The sequence below is a fragment of the Bos grunniens genome, chromosome 24 (assembly GCF_055505025.1).
Source record: "Bos grunniens cultivar Pamir isolate PY7600 chromosome 24, Bosgru_T2T1.0, whole genome shotgun sequence".
In the NCBI taxonomy this organism is placed as follows: domain Eukaryota; kingdom Metazoa; phylum Chordata; class Mammalia; order Artiodactyla; family Bovidae; genus Bos; species Bos grunniens.
The window spans coordinates 42,090,277-42,102,703 of NC_141188.1; the positions used below are offsets into that span (position 1 = coordinate 42,090,277).

General features: G+C 43.5%; 1 protein-coding gene across 5 annotated transcripts in view; it reads left to right on the forward strand.

Annotated features, from left to right (window-relative positions):
- The window catches only part of PTPRM (protein tyrosine phosphatase receptor type M), a 665,820-nt gene that overhangs the window by 153,537 nt on the left and 499,856 nt on the right, over window positions 1–12,427 (forward strand). For all 5 annotated transcript variants that reach the window (XM_086373140.1, XM_086373135.1, XM_086373137.1 and 2 more), the window contains exon 2: window positions 10,376–10,498. In XM_086373140.1, coding sequence (XP_086229266.1) covers window positions 10,376–10,498 — 123 coding nt within the window. The remainder of the gene's footprint in view (window positions 1–10,375; window positions 10,499–12,427) is intronic.

The following is a 12,427-nucleotide window of genomic DNA, read 5'->3' on the forward strand; positions in this document are numbered from 1 at the left end:
CGTTCTTCACAGTCCTACTCTCACATCCATACATGACCACAGGAAAAACCATAGCCTTGACTAGATGGACCTTTGTTGGCAAAGTAATGTCTCTGCTTTTGAATATGCTGTCTAGGTTGGTCATAACTTTCCTTCCAAGGAGTAAGCATCTTTTAATTTCATGGCTGCAGTCACCATCTGCAGTGATTTTGGAGCCCCAGAAAATAAAGTCTGACTCTGTTTCCACTGTTTGCCCATCTATTTCCCATGAAGTGATGGGACCAGATGCCATGATCTTCGTTTTCTGAATGTTGAGCTTTAAGCCAACTTTTTCACTCTCCTCTTTCACTTTCATCAAGAGGCTTTTTAGTTCCTCTTCACTTTCTGCAGTAAGAGTGGTGTCATCTGCATATCTGAGGTTATTGATATTTCTCCCAGCAATCTTGATTCCAGCTTGTGCTTCTTCCAGCCCAGCGTTTCTCATGATGTGCTCTTCATGTAAGTTAAATAAGCAGGGTGACATATACAGCCTTGACGTACTCCTTTTCCTATTTGGAACCAGTCTGTTGTTTCATGTCCAGTTCTAACTATTGCTTCCTGACCTGCATATAGGTTTCTCAAGAGGCAGGTCAGGTGGTCTGGTATTCCCATCTCTTTCAGAATTTTCCACAGTTTATTGTGATCCACACAGTCAAAGGCTTTGGCATAGTCAATAAAGCAGAAATAGATGTTTTTCTGGAACTCTCTTGCTTTTTCAATGATCCAGCGGATGTTGGCAGATATTAACATTTGGTTGTCCTCCATTAGCTTCTTAGAAACGTTACTTTCAGGAGCTTATTTACAATGCAATTCATGTAACAGTCATTACATAAATATTTCAGGTTGTTATTTGCTTACTTTATGGAGGTGGGTTAAGGGTGAGGATGAAGTGTTAGTTGCTCAGTCCTGTCCGACTCTTTGCAATCCCCTGGAATGTGGCCCACTAGGCTCCTCCGTCCATCGGATTTCCCAGGCAAGAATACTGCGGTGGGTTGCCATTCCCTTCTCCAGGGGATCTTCCAGACCAAGGGACTGAACCTGGATCTCCTGCATTGCAGGCAGATTCATTACCCTCTGCGCCACCAGAGGAGCCTGAAGGGTGGAGATGTGTAGACTTGAAGGAGTGTGAACTCTGGATGCATATCTGGCTTGGACTGCTGGCCCCACACCAAGCTCTCTGTGATGTGGGTGAAATGTTTGGCCACGTCAAACTGACATTTGTAAATATAGGGATGTATCCATAAAGAATATAACAACAGATTAGAATGGAGAGGTTGGCAAATAGGTAGAGTGTTCTGAAGAGTAGAGAAGTAATAGCACGTTTGTGAGGCAGCCACTGTTCCCGAGCAGAAATGAAGTCCTAGGAGAATTTCCCCCCAGAGCTGAGATCCAGGACGTGGTGGACAGCAGGGAAGTCCCTGTGGGGCCACAGCCATGGAACTCAGAGGAAGTGTCCTCTAGGGTGGCCAGGAAAGCTATTCATGGGAGGTGAGCCACCGAGAGGTGCAGGGGTGAGTGCTGTCTGCTGGACCCTATTGGCTACCACATGCTAGAGGAGCCAGATAGCCCTGACCTTGTGGATCTGGGGCTCCTGAAGCTGTGTGTGCTGGGAGCCTTCTGGGAGCTCTGGAAGCCCCCTCTTTCCTCCTGCCCTGCCTCTCCAGGACCCTCTGCTGGCCAAGCTTAAAGTCTTGTCAAGTGGAACAGAGCATGTAGTCAGAGGGTCTGCATACATTTTCTCAGAGCAAGCAATGAAAAGTGAATTTAGGGCTTAGAGGTAATACACTGATACCTGGGGAAAAAGATATTGATTCTTGACTTTAGGCTTTGTGAGACAGACATTTGCGTGGGGTTTGTTATGTGACGAGTTCTTTGATCAGACATTGAAACTATTGGCTTTCCAGATGGTGCGAGTGGTGAAGAACCTGCCTGCCAGTGCAGGAGATGTAAGAGACACGAGTTTGATCCCTGGGTCAGGAAGATCCCCTGGTGGAGGAAATACTCCAGTATTCTTGCCTGAAGAATCCCATGGACAGAGGAGCCTGGCAGGCTACAGTCTATGCAGTCTCAAAGAGTTGGATGCTACTGAAGTAGTTATGACCAACCTAGATAGCATATTGAAAAGCAGAGATATTACTTTGACAACAAAGGTCCATCTAGTCAAGGCTATGGTTTTTCCAGTGGTCATGTATGGATGTGAGAGTTGGACTGTGAAGAAAGCTGAGCACTGAAGAATTGATGCTTTTGAACTGTGGTGTTGGAGAAGACTCTTGAGAGTCCCTTGGACTGCAAAAAGATCCAATCAGTCTATTCTAAAGGAGATCGGTCCTGGGTGTTCATTGGAAGGACTGATGCTAAAGCTGAAACTCCAGTACTTTGGCCACCTCATGCAAAGAGTTGACTCATTGGAAAAGACTCTGATGCTGGGAGGGATTGGGGGCAGGAGGAGAAGGGGATGACAGAGGATGAGATGGCTGGATGGCATCACCAAATCCATGGACATGAGTTTGAGTAAACTCTGGGAGTTGGTGATGGACAGGGAGGCCTGGTGTGCTGCAATTCATCGGGTCGCAAAGAGTCGGACACGACTGAGCAACTGATCTGAACTGAACTGAACTGAAGTGATTCAGCATCCACACACACATTGAGAGTATAGTCTTATGCTGGTTGTGAGGATTAGATGAAATAATGACTCTGTTTTCTGAAGCAGAACCTGGCTAGCATGTGATGGATGTTCAGGAAATTGGGGTCTTTGCAGATCACAGGTCACTTCACAGAACACAGGGCACTCACATCATAGAGTTGAGTAGTAACTTCAAGCTAAACGAAGGGTCCCAGGTAATGGTTTTTACCCCCACACCTTAAAGGCCACAGGAGCACCTTTTGAAGGATCATAGAGTCAGTTTTCTAAACCCAGACACCACCCTTTTCAAAATCAGATAGAACAGAAATGAAAAAGGCCAGTATATCTCAGTAGAGATAAATGTGGTTTATGAAGTGTGTGTATACATGTGATGGGTTACGGTGTCATGACTATGGGTCACAATCAAAGAATATTTAGATACTGCTCCAGAGGGTGGGTTCTGATCCCTGACGGTTTGGTTTCTTTTGTCTTCTCTCCAGTTCTGGAGCTTTAGTAGGATATGGAGTGATCTTGTGAAAGAATTTTTAAGTTTCCTTTGGGGAAAAAGTGGACCATCCACTCAGTTATAACCTGTGTCTTAATGATGGCATACTACTCTTGGTCCTACTGAATAATTCTCTGCTGTTCCAAAGAAGGGCTTCCCTGGTGGCTCAGTGGTGAAGAATCTGCCTGCCATGAGATGTGGGTTTGATCCCTGGGTTGGGAAGGAAATGGTAACCCTTTCCAGTGTTCTTGCCTGGCAAATCCCATGGACAGAGGAGCCTGGTGGGCTACAGTCCACAGGGTCGCAAAGAGTCGGTCATGACTAAGTGACTAAACAACAGCAGCAAATTCCTAAGAAAGAAGAAAGATAAATCCCCTTCAATATGCAAATGATAATATTTTATTTTCATAAATCATGAATGACCTTTATAGACAACTAGCTTTACTATCTTAATTATTGCCAGAAAGAAAAAAAAAAGACTAACTTTTCTAAAAGCAAAAACCATAATTTGAAAGGAGACTTCATTAACATTTAGCTGGCTTATAGTTTTCAGCCATAATAAAAAAAACGAACATGTTCAGTGATTTTGTCACATTTGGAGCTGATTCATCTTGGAACACATCAGGACAGGGCTGGGTGTTTTTGAAAACAATTGAGATTGTTTTCATTGTTTAAGTGGATATTACAGTGAGAAAAAAATGTAGGCAAAATTATTGTGGCCAGATTCTGCACAGAGCTTTGGGAAATTCATCATCTGTGTTTCTGAAAAAGCATTTATTGGGTGCCTACCATGTACAGACCAGCCCTCTGGTGACTCAGACAGTAAAGAATCTGACTGCAATTCGGGAGACCCAGGTTCAATCCCTGGGTTGGGAAGATCCCCTGGAGAAGGAAATGGCAACCCACTCCAGTATTCTTGCCTGGGAAATCCCATGGACAGAGGAGCCTGGTGAGCTATAGTCCATGGGGTCGCAAAGAGTCAGACATGACTGAGTGAATATCACTTTCACTTTACCATGTACTAGCTCTCAGGAATATCAAGATGACTAAGAGTTATAATGATCTAAATGCTTTTTGAGGGGATTCCCTGGTGGTCCATTGGTTAGGACTCTGTGTTTTCACTGCCAAGGACATGGGTTCAAGCCCTGGTTGGGGAACAAAAAGATCCCACAAGCTGGGGCAGCATGACCAAAATAATAAAAATAAAATAACTTTTGAGAAGAATTCCTAGGCTTCTGGACACCTGTTTCTTTTAAACTCTGAAGTTTTTATAAAACAACAACAACAAAAAACCCATGGTTCCATCTTATTTCTAGAACCTATCGTGCATTGCTTCAGTAATAGCACAGGCTGGCTTCAGGGCTTAGTTGAGGAGTAAACATATAAATTCATGGCAGTCCACTAAGACTTTTTTGAGAGAAGCAATATTCATAAAGACCATTTTGAGGGAGGTTACAGTTTTATCCGAGGATGCTCTGAGCTCCCACTTAATCAAGTTTATTTAATTGAAGTTGGATGACATGCTGTCCTGACATGTTAACAAATGGACCCTAGAATCTGTGGCTCCATTGCGGTGGTTGCTCCCGAGAACTGTGTTCATTAATGCATATTGATTGCTTCATCCTGGTGCCCGGGGAAGAGAGGTCCCTCCCTCTGGATGTAGGATTAGGAGTTGTGTTTCTTTCCAGTTTTTAGTTTGGGAGATACTGTCACACAGTGTTAAGAATGTGGGTTTTCAAGACAGGATGCCTGGGTTCAAGTCTCTGCATCACTGTCTTCCACCTTTGGAAACTTCTGTGCAAGCTCTCAACCCTTCTGTGCCTCATTTTCTGTAACTGTAAAATGGGGATCATGGTACCTATGTTGTTGGGTTGGTGTGAGCGTTGAACAAGTCCTTAGAAATTGTGAAAGTGAGAAAGTAAAAGTGCTAGTCACTCAGAAGTGTCTGACTCTTTGCTACCTCACAGACTGTAGCCCACCAGGCTCCACTATCCATGGAATTCTCCAGGCAAGAATACTGGAGTGGGTTGCCATGCCCTTCTCCATTAGTAAATGGAAACCCCTGTTACTAGCTTTAGTATGTATATTATCATCTCCTAGATACTGTGGATTGTGTAATCAGTCATTATTTCCTCTTGGCACTGGCTACCCCAAAGCTCAGAGTGAAATACATGGCCAGTGAATGAGCCTAATGACTTTTAAAAAAATTATTTGGTGATAATGGGGGAGTCCTCTCCATAATCCTGATATCATCTTATTCTTACTTTCCCCCCCCCCCCCACTACTTTTCTTGCTTTTCAATTTTCACTTTTCTTTAATTGTATTAATTTAATTGGCATGTTACTATGTTGCATTGCCTGTCCTGGAACAAGCCTTATCATCCTTGTTGTCTGTTACCTGGATATTGACACCCGCTGACGCTTCCTTTCACATAATAGCTCCTTATTCCCTCACAGGTTGTGTGTTGTATGCAGATTTGCTAAGGAAAAGCCTTTCTCAAGGTACAATGGAGGCGTGTGTGTGTATTGATGTAAGAGAGAGAACAATAGAGAAGCAGATCACCACCCGTCTGGCTTGCATCACCTTTCCTTCATCACGTATTTGATCTTGGGTTTAGTCCTGATTCGGAGAAGGCAATGGCACCCCACTCCAGTACTCTTGCCTGGAAAATCCCATGGATGGAGGAGCCTGGTGCACTGCAGTCCATGGGGTTGCTAGGAGTTGGACACGACTGAGTGACTTCACTTTCACTTTTCACTTTCATGCATTGGAGAAGGAAATGGCAACCCACTCCAGTGTTCTTGCCTGGAGAATCCCAGGGATGGGGGAGCCTGTTGGGCTGGCGTCTATGGGGTCACACAGAGTCAGACACGACTGATGTGACTTAGCAGCAGCAGCAGCAGTTAGTCCTGATTCCCCTTCTCAAAAGAGAAATAATTTACCTTGACTGGTGGATGAATATGGTCCAGCTGTGGGCTGTTGGGTGTTTGTCCAATGCCCAGAGTTCTGGAGAAAACTTGGCAATTTGTTGCCAGCAGTATTCCTCTACATGATGGTAAGCTGTCTGTGTTATCCTGAAACTGCAGGTGACTTATTTTTGGAAAGTCTTCATCTCATGATGTTTCTGGGATTTTGCTTCCTTGTCACATTCTTCACTGGCCCCAAGGCACTCACTTGATAAGCTCAGCAAGCTCTGTTCTTCGCTCTTGTGGTGCCATAGAGAAGTCCACACTGTTCATTTCCCTACAGAGTACATGTTACCATTTCTAATTATTTATTCCAGCCACTTGCAGTGCAGTGAACTCCTGAGAGTCCTTGTAGAAGATACAAATGGTAAGGAAGATTTGTTGTTCAGTCACTCAGTTGTGTCTGACCCTTTGCGACCCCATGGACTACAGCACGCCAGGCTTCCCTGTCCCTCTCTATCTCCCAGACTCTCTATCTTCACTCAAACTCATGTTCATTGAGTCGCTGATGCCATCCAACTATCTCATCCTCTGTCACCCTCTTCTCCTCCTGCCTTCAATCTTTCCTAGCATCAGGGTCTTTTCCAATGAGTTGACTCTTTTCATCAGGTGGCCAGACAGAGTATTGGAGCTTCAGCTTCAGCATCAGTCCTTCCAGTGAATATTCAGAGTTGATTTAAGACCTTAGCTTAAATCCTAGTAAGATTATTAGTAATAGCTTTTACTAATTAGTAATAATAATTATTAGTAGTAGTAATAGCTGATACTGGTGGACTTGCTAACTCTGTTAGACCAGCCACACTGGCTGCTGAACTGACTTATCAGAAACACCAAGTGAGGTACATGTTATATTCATTTCGTTGGTAAAGACATTGGGGTTCAGAGAGGCTAAATGATTTGTCTACAAACACAAAGTCAGTGGGACAAGAATAAGGAAGTGCCAGGTGTCTGACCCTGGAACCTGTTCACATCATGTCTACCCAAAGTTGCCTTGAAATCGAAAAGCTTCACTGTGCTCTCTGTCCCATTGCTGTTGACCTGACTCTTGGCTTATTTCATCTCAGTGGACCACCTTTGCTGTTTTAGGGTTCTTTGTCCGTTGGATGAAGGCCAGTGATGGGTCCCTAGGTGTGTAGGGAGACATAGGTTGGGGCAACAGGAAATCCAGTCTGTGCGACTTCCTGGTGGTTCCATAGTCCTGTGTGGATTCTCTGTTTTCCTTCAAGTGGTAAAAGCAGCTTTATATAATAGGGATATTATATCCTTGTACCAGCATTGTATTAGTCGTTGGGGTTTGCTTCAGCCATACCACCTCTCACCATTGTATTTGCTTATTGGAGAAGGAAATGGCAACCCACTCCAGTATTCTTGCCTGGAGAATTCCAGGGACAGAGGAGCCTAGTGGGCTGCCATCTATGGGGTTGCACAGAGTCAGACATGACTGAAGTGATTTAGCAGCAGCAGCAGTGCCAAGAACTGGTTCCTAAACCACATCTTTAACCAGCCTTCCGTTGTTTTGCTGATGCCCCAAGCTATTTCTCACTGCGTAAGATTGCACGGCAGGACTTTCATCAAAGTACTGTCTGTGCTTCCACTGGGGGTCCCTTTTCTGTCAAAATTCATGCTTCTTTCTTTCTTTTGAATATTACAAGTGCTACTGCTGTTTGGGTTTATTCCTGGAGCAGTAAGGCTATTTTCTATATCAAAATTAGGGCTTGCAACCAAGAGAAAATATTTCTCATAAATGTTTGCATAGTCTTCTAACATTTCTTACCCGAAATTGTAAAGTTGTTAGTATTACATGCTTGAAACAAAGCCACTCTGTTTCTGAACTTGTTAAAGCTGAATAAGAGGGAAATATAAATTACCAGTTGTTGTCAAGGTGAAGTATTGAGTTAATGCTGTGTCTTTATAATGAGTTTTCTGTTCCCAACAGAATGTTTAATTGGGCAGTTCTGTTAAAAGCGTTACAGAAGATGGTGTCCAGGGCCACTGGAGCTAGTGACTTAATACAAAGAGTGAAAGAGGAGGGACATTCTTAAAATGCCCCTATGTCCCTTGAACATCTTTTATCAGTGATTTGGAGGCTGACAGCAAGCATGCTTCATCAAACTTGCAAATAACCCAGACCTAGGTAGGATAACTTAACACCCAAATGACAAAATCAAGATTGCAGAAGCTCTCACCAGGCTGGAGAGATGTACTGACAACAGAGATGGGGTTTAGAAAGGGAAAATGTAGAAAGTCACTTCCCTTATTGCAAAGGGGAGAAGGGGCTCGATGGCAGAGGTATGAGGAAACGTGTGGGATTCCAGGCTCCAGGAATCCCAGGATGGGCCAGCCCTCAGCTCAGGCTGTTGACAGAGCAAGAGGTCAAGGGAAGTAGTCAGTCGAATTGGGGCTGCAGTACTGGGAGTCCCTGGTTTAGATGAGTGTTGATAAACTTGACCGTGTTTAGAACACCTGCCTCCATGGTGAAGGTCTGAGAGCCTTCTAGTGGGAGGGAGGGAGGGAGGGGAGCAAAACATGTTTTGCCTGGAGAAGCAAAAACATAGAACTTGACAGCTCTTTTTAAATAGCTTTCTTGTGTAAGAACGGGGATTTTTCACTGTTTCTTCACAGGGAAGAGCTAAGATAGATGGGTATACATTTCAGGAAACTGCATTTGGGCCTTTTTAAAGGAATTGTCTACAATCAGAGGGATGTTTTCTAAATTCTGGGTGCCCACCTGTTCAGAGGGCTTCCCAGATTCTGCTTGCTGATACAAGGGATGCCGGAGGTGTGGGTTCTATCCCTGAGTTGGGAAGATTCCCTGGAGATGGAAGTGGCAACCCACTCCAGTATTCTTGCTTGGAAAATCCCATGGACAGAGGAGCCTGATGGGCTACACTCTTTGGGGTCGCAAAGAGTCAGACGGGACTGAGCATGCACGCACCTGTTCGGAAGCTGTCTGTCTGTCTAGAAGGTTGTAGAATTGATGTAAGCAAGTGGATGGAAATTGGACTAGGGGACCCTATGTCTGAGTGTGTGCAACTACTTTATTATTATTATTTTATTTATCTTTTTGCTGCCAGGGCATATGGTACAGCCACAGTGAAATTATATTCTTACACTTGTGTTTTCTTGACCAGACCCTCAATTCTCGTCATTGGCAAGTGATTATAATTAATCTTTTAAATTGATATAATTAATAACATTCTATGATAATGGGCAGTAGAATTTTCATGATAATTAAGATGATTGATATAATCCTTCACTTTGGCAATGTGAAACTTGACGCTATAATGATTCAGGGTAACAAGAGACATTTGAGAGGATGTGGGTGGGACTTTTTGAATCATCAGTGTGTCCCCAGATGCTGAAACAGCGGACCTGCTTTGCATATACTGCATTTTCTTTTATTCTTTGTTTCTTTATTTAGGTAGCTTCATTTTTAGCTTCAACATCCAGCAGATGTTTGCCCCATGTTTAATTTTGAATTTATCCTTGCCTTTAAAAATTGTGTGGACTGTAAGCAAATTTTTAATCTCTTTTAATTTTGAGACCTCGAATCTCCAAAGTATTAAAGCAAAACCTGTTTTTGTGTTAGATTTAGAATAATCCTTAGACAAATATTTTTCAAGCAAGGTCTACAATCTCTACTGTTTTGTCCCTGACCAGCATGCCAGTGTTATGATGGAAGTATTTCTCTTTTCATTTTTTGGACAAATTATAATTTTTTTTTCTTTTGAAGACATGTTGAATACCTAGGATGGTTCTATTAAAGTTTTGAACACAAGTTAATTATGCCAACTTCATATGAATCTGGAAAATATGAATTATAAATTTGCTTCATTTTTACTTTCAACTGGGCTGCCCCAGTGCTTTGCGGGTAAAGAATCTACCTGCAATGCAGGAGACACGGGTTCAGTCCCTGCGTCTGGAAGATCCCCTGGAGGAGGGCATGGCAGCTCACTCCAGTATTTTGGCCTGGAGAATCCCATGGCTAGAGGAGCCTGGTGGCCTTCAGTCCAAAGGGTCACAAAGAGTCAGACACAACTGAATGGCTATTACAAAGATGTCAGTCTTTTGGGGAAACAATATAATTTAGAATTATTGACAAGGCATGTCTAGTACTCAGACAACACTTACTTAGGATGCAGTGGGGTCAGGGTCAAATTGAGTTGAGCATCAATTGTGGGTTTACGGTTCTCTGCAGTCAATGTAGCTTATCCCAGAGGTCTAGTCATTATTAATATCACTCTCCTTTCTTTTACGTTTTAGGTGGTTGCCTCTTTGATGAGCCTTACAGCACATGTGGATACAGTCAGGCTGTAGATGATGAGTTCAACTGGGAGCAAGTGAACACTTTGACCAAACCAACCTCTGACCCGTGGATGCCATCAGGTTTGCTTTTAGTTTTAAGTTCTCTTTTTATAAACAAAGGTGCAGAAGAGTCTTAATATCACAGTCAGTGTCCCCTGGGTGTTGGTCGAATGAGGGAGGGTATTGGCTTTTGATTTTGGTGGCGAAGGCTGGTTATCTTATGAGGATGGTTCAAGAGAACCAATGACAGAGAGTTGACCCTTGTATCTCTACCTTTAAAGTCTAATTAAAGTTTACTTCCTTTATCTTTGGATTCATCCTTGCTAGATTAATGAGCATCACCCAATGGGATCCTTTCCCAGGAAGCAGAAATTATGGGAAATAGATTGATGTCTCTTCTGGCGAATGTGTCTGGTAGTTAGAACTCTAGCTGGGGAATCCAGATAATAAAGCCTCCATCACAAATAGGAGACCTGGGAAAGTGACTCACCTTGCACCTGGGGAATCTAGGAGGATGCTCGTGGTCTTGAAAGCAATTGGATAAAAAGGTCTGCGTACATGTGGATCCTTTTTCCACTGTAGAAACGCTTAGTAAGTTTTCTGATGAGTGAGAAACATTTGACCAGCTAGATTCTACTTTTTTTTTGCAAGGAAGAGCAGGAAGATGATGACTTACAGACTCTGATCAGTTGGAGGTTGATCATTTTAATAGACACCAGTTTTAGGCTGTGCGTTGCCCATCCCTTTAAAATGTTAGATTTGCAGATTCACTTAACAAATGGGGTGATGAGCGTACCCCATTCGGGATTCAAGCTGGAAGAGATGTTATTCTATATTGGGTTTCAGATAAAGCACAATTTTTATACTTTTTAAGTGGCTATTGAGGTCTTCATTCATGTATCTAGATTTAGCAGTATTTACATTTATTAAGTAGTCTTGGAAAGGTAGCTTGTGAACATGAAGTAGGTTTAATGGTGTTTGGTGATGCTTTTACAATTATGATGCCCACCACGTTCTTCCCACCTCCTTCCCACATTTAACTCCTTATAACTTCAAAGAGAGGAACCTTGAGCTCCTGAGCACTGTGGTTTCAACTGGACCTCAAATCTATGCTAGTTCTTGGTGACTTCCCCACAGCTGACCATCTCCTCTCCTGTCTCTCTCTTTCTCGTGTAAGTAAGTGCTTTTGAATGTTGTGTTTGAGTCAGTGGTTCTTTAGTTGTTTTTCCAGTCTAATCTGGTTTCATTCTTGTCAGTGATGGGGAGCTGGATGGGGGACATAGCAGCCCCCCTCGGGGGAGCTGACCTTTCCCAAGAGGCTTCTCACCCTGAAGGCCTTTGCTCTCACCTGCTCTTAATGAAAGAGTATGTGTGTGTGGAGTTAGGTGCTTGGCCCTCAAAAGCCAGTAAACAGGCCAGGTTGGTGAAAAGGAAAGTTTGCTTTATTTAAGCAGCAGCAGCAGCAGATGCCAGCAACTGGGAGGAGGAGGGGGAAGGTGGCGGACATCTGTCCAAAGACTGACTCCCCACCCCAACAAGCAGGGGGTGAGAGCTTTTATAGACGGAGTTGGGAAAGGGGTTACATGCAGAAACAGCACAGTCCTCTCTAACAGTCATCTTCGAATCGGTCATCAGTGGTCTGACCAGCAACACTGTGGTTGTTTTAGGTACAGTTCATCTCAGTTCCAGGGTCCATTTGTTCCCATTTCTTTGCAGTCAGTTCTCAGAAGTGTGGCAGCTCATGTCCTGGGTACAGTCTGGTCATCATGTAGTTAACTTCTTTACCCGGTGCTTTGGTATCTGTAAGACAACTCCTAGGATATGGCTCAGAATATTATCTATAGCCCCTGAGAAAGAACTGAAGGTCCTTGACTATGCTTAATGACTACATTATTATTATTTAGTCTCCTTGGACTGTTTTCCTTTGTTTCAGCATCTCTCACTGCTCTGAATAAACGTATCCTTTGCCTGAAGTTTCCCACAGACAGAAGGCAGGCAGAAGACATGAGA